The sequence below is a fragment of the Lipophrys pholis genome (genome assembly GCF_963383615.2).
Source record: "Lipophrys pholis genome assembly, chromosome: 20".
In the NCBI taxonomy this organism is placed as follows: Eukaryota; Metazoa; Chordata; class Actinopteri; order Blenniiformes; family Blenniidae; genus Lipophrys; species Lipophrys pholis.
Window position 1 is genome coordinate 12,444,450 of NC_137648.1, and position 16,028 is coordinate 12,460,477.

The 16,028-nt window shown below is 41.3% G+C and overlaps 2 protein-coding genes across 3 annotated transcripts in view; one reads left to right on the top strand and one right to left on the bottom strand.

Annotated features, from left to right (window-relative positions):
- esyt2b (extended synaptotagmin-like protein 2b) overlaps nucleotides 1-12,548 on the bottom strand; it is a 39,176-nt gene extending 26,628 nt beyond the window's left edge. The window contains exons 1-7 of one of the 2 annotated variants that reach the window (XM_080489378.1): nucleotides 12,361-12,548; nucleotides 11,840-12,248; nucleotides 6,364-6,405; nucleotides 5,631-5,765; nucleotides 5,243-5,319; nucleotides 4,777-4,849; nucleotides 1,982-2,071 (exon numbers count right to left, since the gene is read on the bottom strand). In XM_080489378.1, the coding sequence (XP_080345504.1) occupies nucleotides 1,982-2,071; nucleotides 4,777-4,849; nucleotides 5,243-5,319; nucleotides 5,631-5,765; nucleotides 6,364-6,405; nucleotides 11,840-12,248; nucleotides 12,361-12,410 (876 nt within the window). In that variant the 5' untranslated portion in view covers nucleotides 12,411-12,548. The remainder of the gene's footprint in view (nucleotides 1-1,981; nucleotides 2,072-4,776; nucleotides 4,850-5,242; nucleotides 5,320-5,630; nucleotides 5,766-6,363; nucleotides 6,406-11,839; nucleotides 12,249-12,360) is intronic. The other variant, XM_080489379.1, reaches the window with a different exon arrangement.
- A 940-nt stretch (nucleotides 12,549-13,488) lies between these two features.
- Nucleotides 13,489-15,841, top strand: LOC308125916 (uncharacterized protein; the record flags this gene model as incomplete). The annotated part of the gene is made up of 6 exons (XM_080489957.1): nucleotides 13,489-13,598; nucleotides 13,772-13,825; nucleotides 13,899-14,511; nucleotides 14,601-14,668; nucleotides 14,769-15,176; nucleotides 15,761-15,841. The coding sequence occupies exons 1-6, from the start codon at nucleotides 13,584-13,586 to the stop codon at nucleotides 15,839-15,841; spliced, it is 1,239 nt and encodes a 412-aa protein (XP_080346083.1). The 5' UTR covers nucleotides 13,489-13,583.
- Between the last annotated feature and the right edge of the window lie 187 nt (nucleotides 15,842-16,028).

The window sequence follows — 16,028 nt, forward strand, 5'->3', positions numbered from 1 at the left end:
GCCATCTTAAAAGAAATCCCAAACCTCAAATTAAAAAACAAAATCTTTACATTAAGTCTGAAACTATATTTCATTTTAATCAGAGCTGTAAAATCTCTATTGAGACCTCAGTTCAGAATGTGTTGCGTCCATTTATTTACGCTACACTGAGTGGCATTAGTGCGATCACACAGTTCAGATGTGGTGAAGACCTCTTATGGTCTGGAATGTTTCTATTTAATTTGGCAGCCGGGAGCAGGCCTTGTACGGCACATGGAAGAAAAGATGAGTGATTTGTGTTCAGAGTACACACTGTTAAATTTCTCTCCCCTGCAGGAAATGACTTTAGCAATTCATTTTCTCTTTCTTTTGGGAAGCAAATGGAAGACTCCTCATCCTCAGCGGGAGGAAGACTGAGGTGCATCAGCAAGTGTGCATCCGCATGTGTGCATGATTGCGCTATGATTTACTGAGCGAGAGATGCCTCTACATAAAGCTTCCTACAGTAATGTCTCCACCTTGAGCTTTAGCCGAGAGCCATGGGTAGAGAAATCTGCCAAAGTAGGTCTGGCTTGATCTGTAGCTATTTAAAGCTCTGCTATAGTTCCACTGGGTCCACCCATTTGATAAATCGGTCAAACATTTTTAAGCTGTGCAGCAGTGCCTCTGCAGAGTGGCTGAATGGGCAAATTGATGGTAACAGCGCAGACAAACAGTGGCTGTGCAATCAACTGGTATTGCGAATGTAAATCATGTAATGTTATGTGGACTGTTTAGACCAGAGGAGCACAGACAATGGCTGACCGGAAAAAAAGACTGAAATTAAAGTATGGACTGCGCTGTAACATTTAGGAAACAAACTGTGATTCAGCACTGAATTGACTTTTGAAATAGTTTTGTCTAATTCATTTCCGTTACTGCTGTTTGAGAAACAGCAAACAGAGGCGATGCAATGAAACTGAATTTAGATGGAATATAAAACACGCTGAGAAACAAAGTGGGGCATAAAAAATATTGAGGACAGAATAATGGGAGCACCCTGGTAATAAAATGTAATACTATAAATAAACTTTTTTCTTCACTTTTTCAATGTTGTGACTCGGTAAGGTGCTGTGAAGTCTTTCATTGTTGACGCTGACATGTTTCTTTATTGCCATGCACCTAAAGACCGAATGCGTTGTAACATCAAATGTTGCATCTACGCTGCTGAAAAACAAAGGGAATTGTGGCTGAGAGAAGAAACAATTTGAAGTGCAGGATAATGACGGAGGACAGCAGTGCAGCGCTACCCCACATGGAAGCTTTACTTGGGCGGCCTGCCCAGGTAGATAAAAGCACTCAGCTGCAGCCTCAGTAAATCCTACATAGGAATTCCTTATCTAAGTGTTTACAATCTCGTGTCTGGCGTGTCCTGCAGCAGGTGGAGAAGCACTGAGGCAACTGAACAGGGACAATTGCAAACTGTACTGGTGGTGTGGCGGTTCGCACTCTCGCCTCAAAGCGAGGATATCCCGGTACCATTCCACGCTTTTCTGTGTTGAGTAAGCATGTTTTCCCTGTGTGAATTTGAGTTTTCTCTGGGACCTTTGGTTTCCAACTACAGTCCTTTTTTTTATTTTTAGAAAGATGTAGATTAGGTAGAGAACAAGTCAGGATGAGCTTTTTGCTTGACCGTTTCCCTAATCAAACGAGTAATGTGTTGAAGAAATATCACTATAAATTGATTATTTATTACATCTTTTATGCTACTTCAGTAACAGCCATGGAAGTATGTGTTGTCATCATGTTCTCACTAAATAATTAAATCTCTTACCAATTGTCATTCTAAACGAATTTCCACCTCAAGATCAACAAAAGATTAGATTTATAAATCCCAAATCCCGGTTCAATAGTCTACACTCACAAGTATTAGATTTATTAAGACTGCAGAGTCATTCAACTGCGCAATTAAACATGTTTAATTGAATTTGTTTGTGTTTGTGTTACCGACATCTGCACTTACAGGCTTCTTGAGGAAGAAGAGAGACAGGGCTCCAACGAGAGGCATATCGCCCAGCAACGGCTCCATGACCACTCTTAACACGCCGTGGATCTATGGAAACACAAGAGAAACACACTGAAGTAAACAGAGCTAAAGGGAACTCACACCCCGCCGGCCCTTGACATTCTTAAGAGCGGAGCCGTCGAAGCGCTGCAGCACATGACAGGTTGGAAATTCGATCGCTGCTTGACTTCATACCTGCCCTGTGTCATCCTCCACCTTCTCAATAACATATTATGACAATTAGAAGGATCACAGCATTGGAAGTGCTTCAGATGTGTCATGTGGTTGCCACACAGCTGCTCTAATCCACAGCAGGGAACAAAAGATGTCTGAACTCTGGCACCAATATATTTGTTCAGAAGCTATATTTGTACTTTTGAGAACTGACAGTCCGAAAATGTCATGTGCGTCATCCAAATATGCCAAATCTAATAAAGCAGATGAGAACCCATTACCATTATCGATGTTGAAATCAATACGGATAAAGTTTGTTTAGAGTTAAGTCAACTGTTTTTAAGAAATAATTTTGATAAACTTAACCCTGTATAATATGTTTTTTATCTCTTTGAATGGCATCAATTCACCCTCTATACATGCTGCTGTCGATCCAAAGCGAAGACAGCTACTCCACCACAGGGCAAAAAGAGAAACAACACCACCAACACCAACACACAATAACATTCACAACTGCAATTTTAAAGTTACTAATCAACCCGAAACAAATAATTTTGAACTTGAGGATGAAACCTTCAAATCTGGACAAAACCCACATATGCGCAGGGAGAACGTGCAAACTACCACCCAGACGCCGACAGACTGTGAGTCAAGAGTGCCAACAACTCCACCAAGTGCTGCTTGCTTTGAGATGTGATTACAGAAGCTTTTTAGAAAATGGCACTCTGAGTGTAAGTGTATTTCACCGAGCAGCAAAGATTTATTCAGAAAAATTCAAACCTGATTTGGACACAACAGAAACGTCTCCTCTGGCAGCAGTGGTACAACTCTCACCCCCACCCCCGGTGGTAATGCGACTGAAATCATGCTACTTTCAGCTGGATCGCCGTGCATTCATTGTATTGACAAAACTGTCCTCGGGAAAATTAATGGTTTCAAGGCAGAGTGACCTGCACCAGCAACTAACTAGCAGGGAAACAAGCAAATAGATTTCAGATAATGGATCCATTTAGAAAAGAAAAACGGCTGTACGATATGCTTTAGTCGCCGGTTTAACAGGCTTTTTACGTAATTTAGCCGTGGGTAAGAACAGACTTCCATCATGATCATCGGGCCTCATGAAAGCCTGACATTAAAAGCATGTAAAAATACATACACAGTAAGAACAGTTATCTCAAAGTCAGAACTAATAGAAACGCTAACATTAAATCAAATGCACCTGCTCACTGTAAGCCAGAGCAGCATTCAGATGGATGGGGGACTAATTCACTGTTGATAATGAGCAGGGGAAACTTGTGGGTCTGACTGTGTTACATAACGAGAGCAGAAGGCAACACGTCTCCTAGGGACAGACCTAACAACATTGGGTCTCCTAGGAGGAACGAAGATTGTTTTTATTTCTGAATGCTGTTCCTTACTGAGGCCAAGGGCACACAAGAACACACACTCATACACGTACACACACACACACACACTTTGTGTATAAAAGTATATAAAACAACAAGCAGCAATTTCTTCCGGAGTGTAAAGTTGAGTTTGTTGTGCGCTATAGTTAATATAAGAGGCCCCGTGACTTGATCTAAGCGCAGCTCTAACTCAGCATGCATAAAAGATAGATGATTGTATTAATTCTGCATACTTTCAACTCTTGTGGGGGTCTACAGTATATGTTTGAAGGTAGGCAATCTGAAGAAAATCCTTCTTTGTGGTCATTACCTTTGAGGTTTAACTAAGGAGGATTGGGAAAGGGACGGACTATATGCAGCCTATAAGACAAAACCCAAGAGAAGCATTTGTGTTTGGTGCCCAAAACATGACTATTTTCTGCAGCTCGCCAGTGGTTCAGATATGTAACCTAATGTTAAGGTCATCAGTACCTGATATTTCTCTATTTGTCTGCTGTGGCTTTTCAATGCAATTTCTACAATTGTGAATCAGGTTGATTTGCCTCATGTCTGAAAAGCTACAGAAATAAACTTGCCCTGCTTTGCCCTTCTGAAGACAAAGTACAAGATTGAAAGCTCAAGTCAAAATGAAAGTGTTTAAGGGATAACTGTTGAGAATCAGTGATTTCAAGCATTTCAAATCAGCCAGATGCAAAAGTATCAACAGTGTATTCTATTTGAATGGATATGTACTTAATAACACGTCATTGTTTATCAGCTTGAGCAAAGACAAATATCATTCGCCACAGACTTATTCATGCTTTTTCATCACTGCATGGAGAAACTGTATGATTGTCACCCTGAAAGCCCTGCACAGTTAGACTTTTAATAAAAGTCATTCTGCAGCCACAATGTTCAGCTAAAAGGAAAAAGGGCTTCGGTCCAAATACCTTCAGCATCTAGTTATTTCAAGCTGTACAAAAAGGAGAGTTGATATTCATCCAGGGCTGCAAAGCATCTTAAATTAAAAGTGACAGGACGGACCTTTACCTCAAGTCACCGTGCGATTTCATATGCAATGCTTTATGCCCTCTTTCCACAAGCCAGTGTCTGAATGTCTGAGTCTGAATCTCGTGCCAGGAGCAAGTGACTCTACAAGGATGCTTAAGAAATTCGAGAAGAGAGAATCCTCACCTGGATGCTCTTGATGCCGGCTTTGCAGTAGTAACGTTTGATGTCCACGTCAATTTCAGTGTTCCCCACATAGCTGCAGGAAAAAAAGAAAGAAACTCTTCCATCAAGACTTTTTTCTTTGTAGAGACTTTGAGGATTCAGATGTCTCTCACCTTTAAAGTTAGAATCTGTTGCATTACGTTTAGTAATTATCTCCATATTTAAAAGTTTTTAATACTATTTTCTTCCTGAAGGAATTCAAATCTACTAGTACTTTTTATAGGTTACTTAAGGTAGGATGGAGAGAAGCCATTTATTGACGGAGCTCTAAGTGAAGACGATTCTACTTTGTTTGGCTGCACTGTAACCAGAGGTACCAATTCGTTTTAAGTTGAATGTCTAACATAATAACTTGGACTGAAAAATCAGTCGCATGCTAAGAGAGGTTAAACGAAAAAACATTTAAATGAAGATGTGATCAGCTCACCTGATCTGCAGGTCCATAATGATCTGCCGCTTATCCACATTTTCTGTGTAAACCTTGACCCCATTGATCCTCAGGGGCTACAACATAACAGAAGGAACTGTTATTGCCACTGCACCACACCGGGGCAATCAACACCACACTGACACCTCCACCATCACCCAACCCCCACGTGGTTAGCACAAGGTCAACCCCTCTCGGAGCGCCACATGGAAACTATTTATGAAGCAGAAACATGTGTCAGCGGCATGCGTGTACGTTCACGTTCACGCTACTGCACTCCCGCACCAGCTGTCCCACGGCACCTGCTGCTGCCGGCCTGTTTGGCCACTGCTAAAATAACACATGATCTGTACGTAGGCACCAGGCTGCAACACAACAAGCTGCTCACTTTGTCCCCAATGTCGATTTTGCTGAAGCAGAAGGTGCTGAGGTGGGCATTGGACTCCTTTACAGCCGGCTCGATAATCTCGTGGAACAGTTTTTCCACAAACTTGCACATGTAAGGCCACATCTGTTTCACTGTCTAAATGGGATACAGAAGGAGAATAGAAAAAGGAAGGTTTTAGTCACATATAATGACCAACAATCCTAAGAATGTGTAACTCATATTAGATATGTGTTCTTAAGCCACAACATCAAATGTACTTTTTCAGGTTATTTCAGTTTAAAATATTCAAAGTGTGCCGTGATATCAATAGAAACACACATCATGCAGTGAGGCAAGAATAACAATGCATGCATTTTTCATATTTGGACCTATGTCATTTTAATGTAGCAGATTCAAATGACATCCCGGTTGTTGCCATGGGGATTCATAAAGGCTTTACAGCGGCAGCATGCTAAGTCCAATGTGCTGCAGTGTGCGCAGCATAAGGCTGCATGTTAAGTTAAGTGCGCTGCAGTGTGGCAACATTCGCACTCCCAGTGGGAAGAGGAAGAAGAGAGAGAGAGAGTGAGAGAGAGAGAGAGTGAGAGAGAGAGAGCAAGACAGAGAGAGAGAGAGAGAGAGAGAGAAGAGAAGGTGACAGACATTCCATCCCACTTATCTCCCCTCTGTTTTCACAAACAAGAAGCAGGGCAAAGAATAAATAACATCAAGAGAAAGACACTCAATTCTTTACCTTGTTTAGCCACTCCACTCGCTCTACATCAGGAAAGTGGACCTACAGCAGAGAAAATAGAGCAGATAATCTGTATGTCTGTTTCAATAAACCTGATAGATAGAGAGAGTGTTTTATAGTCTTTTATTTGTCAAATGTTCGAAATAAAGACATGTACCATACAATTCTTTTGGGAACATTATTTTTCTAAGTCAAAGAAAAAGAAATGTTTTTGTGTTTGCTCTACAGTGTAGATAGATAGATAGATAGATAGATAGATAGATAGATAGATAGATAGATAGATAGATAGATAGATAGATAGATAGATAGATAGATAGATGATAAGACACAATATGTATCGATGACAAGTTTAAAAAACACTCAAATATCCTTAAATAAAAAAACAGGATGTGAAAAATACTGTGGCGATATTGTCAAAAACACATTTATTTGTATGTGTTCTTGCAGGCATTTAGAGATTAGCAGGCTGACTAACATAGCACAAACATCTGGTCTGTTTTCAGTCCAACAAAAAATCAGGAGGCAGGAGGTGCCAACAAGGGTAATTATCCTTCCATCTTCTGTGCTGCTTTATTCGCTTTGTCAGTGCACCAGGCTATTACAGGGAAAAAGAAACAAACTATCATACACACTTAAAATAACCCCTTTAGGAACACGAAATGCATGTTTTTTTGGACAGTGAGAGGACACTGAAGTACCCGGAGAAAGCACTTGTGGACAACATGCAAACTCCACGCAGCCTGCACTCAAACTTACAATGTTCTCAATATGAGTCAAGAGTCCTAATCACTACCCCATTTTGCAGACAATTGGTGATTTCAATAGTATATGGGAAGCTCAGACTGGACCAGAAAACCTAAAAGATGACGGCGGTGCTTGAAATATAAATGAAATACAGCAGAAGCTTGGCTGATAACCAATTTGTAACATAACCATTACAGTTACTCATGAAATGTCAATGTATTGACTGAGATCGTATGACAGTATTGACCCGGGTGGCGAGTCGAATGTTTTTTTTTAGCATGGCTGAAACACTTAATCTTCAATTTGAAGGGAAACTGATTAGGTCAAGAGACTTACAGCCTAATAATCAAAGCCTGTATTCAGGCCAAGTACACAGAGTCAGTGGAGCAAATTTATAAACCTAATCACCTTCACTAATGTCAGATTCCATTTTCTAAAAGGTTTCAGGTCGTAAGTCTGTGTCATATGAAAAGCAACTGCTTTCAGGTAGTGGACATTTTAACAGATCTGGCACTACAAAGCTGTATATCTGATAAATGAATCTGTTATTACAAAAAAAATAAAGAATAAAGGGCAAAATGTGTTTCTATTCCTTTTTGAACTTCTATGCAGCAATGTTCTAACCTTGTTGCAGATTAATGAACAAGATAAAGAAAGAAGATTTTTTTCAATGTCAAACGATTTTTCTCTATTATTTTTTCCAGTCAGTGCGCTGAATGTTTGACATTTCTATTATGTTTTTCTTGTTTCAGAGGAAAAAAAATAGAACAGGCGAGCTGTATGCAGCTGTGTTGTTTTGTCTCCAATCGATCCTTTTACTTTGGGATTTACAGGTGTTCTAGAATGAGATTTAAGATTTACTACTTCTATGATTTGGCTGCACGCGAGCATAAATCAAACTACCAATTTTTCTCTTTCCGTCTAGCACTCGTCTCACTTCTCCACGGTGCATCTGTGCTCAAGTCTCGGCAGCTGCAATTTGACTAATCTTCGCCTAAAGTATATCCTTTCATTGATTTTAACATGAACCAAAGGAAATGCCTGAAGTGAAGTCAATAACTTGCACAAAGGTGCGGCGCAAGGCACACACCACTTTAATAAATAGCGGATGAATGTGGTTGCCTCTCCCTCTCCTGAAATGAAGGGGTTTATTTCTTGACCTCGACAGGTTGGGATGAAATCAAGCAGGCAGCTGGAGCTCTGCTTGAGATGTGAGAGGAGATAGTAAAGCTCTAAGGGACAGTGGTGTCTCATGGTGTCTAAAAAAAAAAAAAAAGCTAACCGAGCATTTGTGTCAAACTGTGGATAATGCAGTGGCAAGAGCAGGAAGATGGGGGACACAAAGTTCCAACTAACTTGACAGATCCTGGCTCATTGTTTAACTATGAGACAGAATAACACTGGCAAGCATTCGTTACTCCAAGCGACACAGGGTTACCTCATTTATAAAGTGTGGGTGAGGTGATGATTCACTTGATGGGACACATTCTTTTAAAGTGCGAGCTGAGAAAAAGGAGCCGCGCAGGATAAAAGAGGGCTAAACAACTTAATTATTCAGTTCCAGCTCCTTGCCGTTGTAGCGGTGTGTGATACTGAAAATCTCTTGAAACTGTGATTAATAGTCAGCTTGGGTTTTGAATCAAAGACAGTTTCTCCACTCTGACTTCAAACTGCTTATTATCAACCCACTGAGTCTGAGAGGTGCTCAGAGCCTGACAGCAAATACATCCTATAATTAAAATATTAATGAGAGGCAGTGTTTATGTTCTGCAAGAAAAAAAAAAATAAGTGAAGTGTTTTGATCCAGCTGAGCGGACAGGAAGTATTAATTCTTGATGCATATTTGCCTCTCAAACTTCTCATAGGTCACACTGACAAGGGGTACATCTACAAGCCCAATAAAACCCTGACAACCTGCGTCCTCCGCACTATTACACAGGCCACACACCTGATAATCCAGCTACGCTTGTGAAGCAGCATATTGTTATCTAAATTGTATTGCTGCTCGGTAATTAGAAAACTTCTTTCAAAGTCTGACCGGTGAATCAGAGGAAAGCACAACTTTATGGATGCCTTTGGACAGTTTATACATAAACTGTTACATCATAATAATCACATTTTAGGGGTCGTGATAATCACTGCCACATCTTAGAGCCTTTTCTTTTAATTTATTTGTCCTTGATGTCCTAAAGAAGACAAATAACGACTTCTTCACATACTGAAGTCCTCTCATTCAAAGATGACTTTCAGGCACTTTGTTTGGGTAATTCACTCAGCATAAGAGCTCTCTCGGGATGCTCCCCAATCTGAGGAGGCAGGAAATGTGTCTATCGGGGGAAGCGACAGCTGCTTTCATGATGTTGTATTGTTTTCTCTTTTAAGTGCTTTTTGTCTATTTTATATGGATTCTGTGGTTCTCAAAGTGTGGGACATTTCGCCCCAGGGAGATCTAAAAGTAAAGCGCCAAAGAGCTTCAGGGAGGGAGGGTTGCCAACAGAAGAAATAGGGTGGTCAGAGGGGATGCCTTCTCCAGGATTTTTCTTTGAATTATTATAAAAAAGAATATGTAGAGGATAAAACTATCGATTATCGGGGAGTACACATATCTTTATCATTGAATTTGCAATAAGTGTAATGGGGAAAATTGAAATTAGGTGCAAAGCCACAAGTGTCATGGTTACATTTACAGACCTACCACATTTCAGTTTACAAGCCTATAGGAAGTATTAGAATAGTTAGATTTGTTCTCCTTCACAACAGCCCAACAACTATATTTTAAAAGATCAAAAAAAAAGGAAGTTAATTGGTGACCCAGAATTGCCTGAAGCTATGGACGTGAGTGTCTGGATGGGTCTCTGAACGTTTAATTGAACACATTTATTGAGCAGTTTCTTGGTTTTATTCATGTGCATGCTGACTTGTGGAGATCAATATCTCACTCTGTGGACCACAAGGTGTACCACACAAATGATACATAAATAATTCAAATGTTGATTATCAAACTCAATTAACATTTTTGCTGGTAATAAGCTGCAACTTTGCTACGAGTGTGGTATATTCTATTTCTCCTGTACACTAAAATCCTGCACAATACACACTGATGAGAAAGACGCTTCTGCTTCCTTTTGTCAAACTAATTCTAATGCGCAGGCTCAGTTTTTATTCAAAGAACTCAAGCATGTCTGTGGCATTTTGATTCGAATGTATCCAGTGTTTGTGAACATGTGAAACTGTTGTGATGCCTGTCCGGATATTTTTACTGCTACTTATCGCCACTGACTCACCCTGGGGGAACACAGCTGAGGATAAAAACTGAAACAAGGAGGAGTGCGCTTTAACAATTGATGTTTGGGAATGAGGCCAACCCACTGAAAAAGCTCAGTTTTGCTTGGTACGGAGAAACTGGCACTATAAGAGACTGAAGAGCTGCAACTTGTGAAAATCCCCACACCTGATGACACCACGGGATAATGATTTGCTCTGAGAGATATGATGTGATTTCCCAAGATGACGCATACATAATCAAACCTACTTGTAATGCTTAACTTGCGATTTCTTTTACAAACCACAGACTCAAGACTGTGAGGTGCTGAGGTCACTCAATAATGATTCTTTCCTCTGAGTTGGATGCCCTATCCTCTTCACCCACCCCCAGTTAATAGCCTTGATGCGCCTTCAGCCGTGTGTCAGCAGAACACACTTTTAATGGTTCTCAAAACACAATGCTGCACTGAGTACTGCAAACCCGCTGTGAGTCCGGGACAAGTCTGACACAAGTCGTCCATTGGCAGGGCAATGACACCCTCATTCCGCTCATGCGCCAGTAAATACAATCAAAACTGTTTTCTTGTCCAGATTGGACTGAGAATTGCTTCTGGGTTCATGAAGAAGGAAATATCAATTTAACTTTACTTTTTCTTTTCAGAAAAGACACAGTGTGCAAAGTTCATGCCTATTCACTGGACACAGAGTTAAACCTTCATTAGGGAAACTAAATGCATCCACTGGACAAGCCATTTACTTTCATGTCCCTAGATGATGCTCCAGGGAGCAGTTAAAAAAGTGGATTTGCAAGAGCTTTTACAAAGCTGTTTCAAAAGGCACGTGCCTTAAGCAAAGTTGCACAGCACTAGGGAATGTAATCTCTCCCTCCTAACACATGTTCATTATGCAGTCCATCACTCCATTCTTGTCTAAGTTCTACTTCAGGGTTTGGGTTTTCTTAGAATAAGTATATGCCAACACAATGATTTAACATATTTGGGATAATATGGATCTATATTTAAAAAATAAAAACTCTCATGAGACACATCCAAACTTCGACTCTAAAGAGGAAATAACCCTGACAAGGAAAAGTCAAGGACCCTTGCTGTGTCTCATGATATAGCCGAGATAAGGTGATGCAGAAATAGACGGAATTACTACAGGAGAGATGGGCAGTCAAGACCCGAAAATAACATGAACCCTGCGGGCATGTTTTCCTTCCCAGCGTGGTGTCTGGTTTACCATTGTACCCTGCTGTATTTAGACCAGGGCTCAGTCTGATGTCACTGCTGGGGGGACAGCTGCCCCCATCACAGCTTTACAGCTTCTCATCTCGTCAGCTGATTGTTTTTTCCTGGAAACTCACACATATTGACCACAGAAATACCACACGGCACGCCGTTCGGAGAAAAGGCTCAGTTAGACTGAACGGCTGTGAGCATGACTGGGAGTGCACGGTGTGTCTTACCCATGGTGGCAGATCGGAGGTGGTGAGACTCAGCGGTGCACTGCGCTCCTCCTCCCCCTCCAAGAACGCCAGCGCGCGGCTCAGGCGGCTGCGCTTCCCCGCGGTGTTCCTCCTCCACCAGAAGAAGATGACCAGTCCGATCAGCAGCCAGCTGAAACTGAACTCAAAATAACCCAGCACGTAAATGGGGAAAATGAGCACAAATGTTTTGGCGACGTGCGCCCAGGTCTGGGTCAGCTCGCTGGCGGAGGACACCGGGGTGTCCTCGGGTGTGTTGCCCGCGTCGGGATGGGGAAAGTTTGGCTGCGCGGGGCTCGACGCCGTGTGTCCATTCTCCTTGGGTGAAGCGGGGCTTGTGGCGTTCGAGTGGGCTCCTCGTACAGCTGTCATGCTGTCTCTTGACATGTCTCTGTGCCCCCCCAGAGAGAGAGAGAGAGAGAGAATTTCCAAACAGTCGAAACGCAGACGAGGTCGAGTCACACAGTTCCCAAGCGCTTCATCTGGACAGACGCGGTTCTCACGTTGGCTCACCCGCACACCGGCCCATCGCCCCCGGGGTGGCCTTCGACATGGGCCGATTTAGTTCTGTGGATGGACAACATCTCCGGGAAGCATCGCGGTGATTTAATCGGCCTGCAGTCCAGTCCTCAAATCCACACCTCTGCTCACTGTGCCTATACGGGGAATGGTCATGTCCAAAAGACTCACGGCTCTCCAGTGGCATGCGTTCCTGGTGCCTTCGCAAATAAACTATATGAGCACTGCCATCTGGTGCTGAGTGGTGGTAACCACAGAGCAATATCTATCTATCTATCTATCTATCTATCTATCTATCTATCTATCTATCTATCTATCTATCTATCTATCTATCTATCTATCTATCTATCTATCTATCTATCTATCTATCTATCTATCTATCTATCTATCTATCTATCTATCTACACTGTAGAGCAAGCACAAAAACGTTTCTTTTTCGTTGACTTACAAAAAGAATGTTTCCATAAAAATGGTATGGTATATCTCTTTATTTCCAACATTTTACAAATAAAAGACTATAAAACACAAATGCTCGTACTACTAATAGTAATAATATGGAAAATATCATTATTAGTCATAACAAGAATCATAATATCAATAGTCAAGAAACTTAATCAATAAAATAAATTAATAAAAAAATCATTCATATGTCTGTAGGAACAGGTAGCGTCATCTGTCTGTCTGTCTGTCTGTCTGTCTGTCTGTCTGTCTGTCTGTCTGTCTATCTATCTATCTATCGTTGTAAATAATAAATGTCATAAAAAAAAGCCATGGGAATAACAAATATTACTTCCACTATAGTAGATTTAACAAATATTTCTACTTTATTGATTAAACCTCTAAAACCAGGAGGGGAAATGATGATGAACAAAGAAAAATCGTTCAGATTCGATCACTCAGAAAACAGGTGAACAAAGACACCCACAACCGACCTGCCATATAGATAAACGTTATGGTGTACAGTAGTTTAAAAAGTTCAGGGTTGTATATTTATATAAAATAATGTCTTACGTCGTTGCTACGGCAACTTACGTTTGACTTCAGCGATTGTTCTTACTTCGATTAATGATCCTGTTGTCATGCCGAATCGACGCTTTCTCCTTGGTTTCAACAGACCGCGCATGCGCAATGCGGAGTGACCGTCATGGCGGAGACGTTCCAAACAAACGAGCTCGTTTTATCCCCATACGCAAATAGACATTAAAACATGCACACTGACAAGGTAAGTCCCTCTACATCAATTCTTAATGTGGAGGATGTTGTTGTCGAACTCAGACGATCAACGTCGTTGTAGTTTTTTTTGTTTGGTTCTGGACTGTGAAGTTCTGTGTATGTTGTGTCACCGAACTTTAGTAAATGTGGTAATCGAGTTAACACGATGTTCTGTTTGTGTAGAAATTAACTAAAGAAGACACGTGGAGACCTGCTGAATTAAGAAAATACATCAGGGTGAGATATTGCCAGCTTCAGGCTGTGATTCATCTGTCGTGTAGAAACAACTGACCAGGTCGTCTTTTCTCAGGAGGGAGGACCCGGAGACGATTATGTGAGGAGGCGAGGTGATGGTGAGAGAAAGTACCGTGGTGGCGAATCCACAGAGAGACAGCACAGAGACGAAAAAGAGAGGCTCGTGGAGAGAAGAGATGACGAGAAGAAGTATCCAGAGCGAAGAAAAGAAGGCTCACAAGACAGGAGAGGCGACAAGGGGAGAGACAGGGAAAAGGGAGGAGAAAGAGACAGGCTGGTGGGGGAAAGTAAGTATATTGATGACTACAGAGAAAACAGTGACCGTAAACGAGACAGAGAAGAAAGGCATGATGGAGTGAGGGACAAGGAAAGACACAGAGATAAAGAAAAAGACAGACACAAGGAAGAGGGCAGGGACAATAGGAGGGAAGACGGACACAAGGAAAGGAGGAGAGAGGAACGGGACCGAAAGCACAGGAGTGAGAGAGAGAGGCAAAAGCATGAGGACAGCAGAGACAGAAAAACAGATGAGACAGAGAAATATCACAGAGAGCGTAGAGATCATCATCGGGAGAAAGAACAGCACAGAAATGAGTACAAAGGAAAAGACAAAGAAATTCAAGAGAGAGATGGAAACAGAAAGCGTTCAGAACGGAATGAGGATAAAGGTAAGAAACAAAACAAAGCAGCATTACACAGTAAGATTGACATGTTTCCATGGTCAGGGCATCCATGTGTTGTGTATGTCTGATTTCAGAGTACAGCGAAGAACACAGGAAAAGTAAAGAGGAGCTTGAAAGAAGACATAGAGAAAGAAGACATCATGTGAGCATTATCTGTAACAATGTTCAGAAATGTGCCGTGGTTGTGTCGGTCAACATTTTTTGGTGAAAATGAAAATCTTGGGGCTTTTCATTCTTTTCAGGATGAGAAACAGAGAAACAGTAGTGACAGAGAGCGTGTTGACAAGGAGAGACGGCACAGAGATGATGGGGATGTCGAAAGAAAACACAGAGAAAGGAGACACAGAGAGGACGGCGACCAAGAAAGAAAACACAGAGACGAAGAGGACCAAACAAGAAAAGACAGAGAAAGGAGACACAGAGAGGACGGCGACCAAAAAAGAAAACATCGAGAGAGGAAACACAGAGAAGAAGACGACCAAGAAAGAAAACCCCGAGAAAGGAGGCACAGGGTGGAGGAAGAGCATCAAGAGAGGAGGGCGAGAAAAGAGGAAAAGGACCATGTCAGAAATGACCCCGATAGAGCCAGCTCTACAAAATCCTCCTCTGACGTACAAACTAAACCAGAGATGGATCTGATAGAGACAGAGGTTAGTGGCCCCATAAAACCTTCACCACCTTCATAACCGTGATCGTTGGATGTGAATTCTTTCATCTAGTTTATGCTTCTTTTCCTCCACATGTCCCTTTCGCTATCTAGGGTGTTGATATAGTCTCTGAACATTGGACACATGTTGTGACAGACGAAGGGGACACAGTCTGTAAGACGCTCACTTTGGCTTCCCAGCTTATTGCCTTCTGGGAAAACAAACCCACATGATGGTGTTTGTTTTCTTACTTCCTTTTAACACTGATCACTGATCATAAAGACTAAATTATTATGGTTGACAGACACAATTGCTAATCTTGACAGTCTTACACTTGTATTAAAGCAAACTACATTTTAGCTCATTCTACAAGTGACTAAATTATTTTTAAACTTTTTCTGGGATGTCTGTCTATTAGTTTTATCTTTAGGTGACATGGTTTGCGATGCTTACAGTGAGGTGTACTTGTTCCTTATACCTCAGTTTCACTGAAGCATCCCTTGATCAGTAACTAATTCCTTCACGAGTCACTAAAGTTTATTTACTCTTTCTGCTCCTCCTTTTTTGCATTTTGATTCTATCTGCAGGAAGTCAAAGATAGCGATTTGGCTGAGCAAGAATATCAATATGAAGATGATTTTGAGGTAAGAATCCAGCCATTTATATAAAATTGGAAACATCATTCCTAGTTCTGCTGTTATTTTTTATCTTTCATCCCTGTTTTTTTAACATCTATTTGTTTATACTTTTGTTACATTTGCATGCTCTAATCGATATGTGTTTAAAGAAAGTGGTGAGTAGACATCCTTTTCATAAGTGCATTTGTTTTCATTAATTCAAGACGTGGTTATGTAG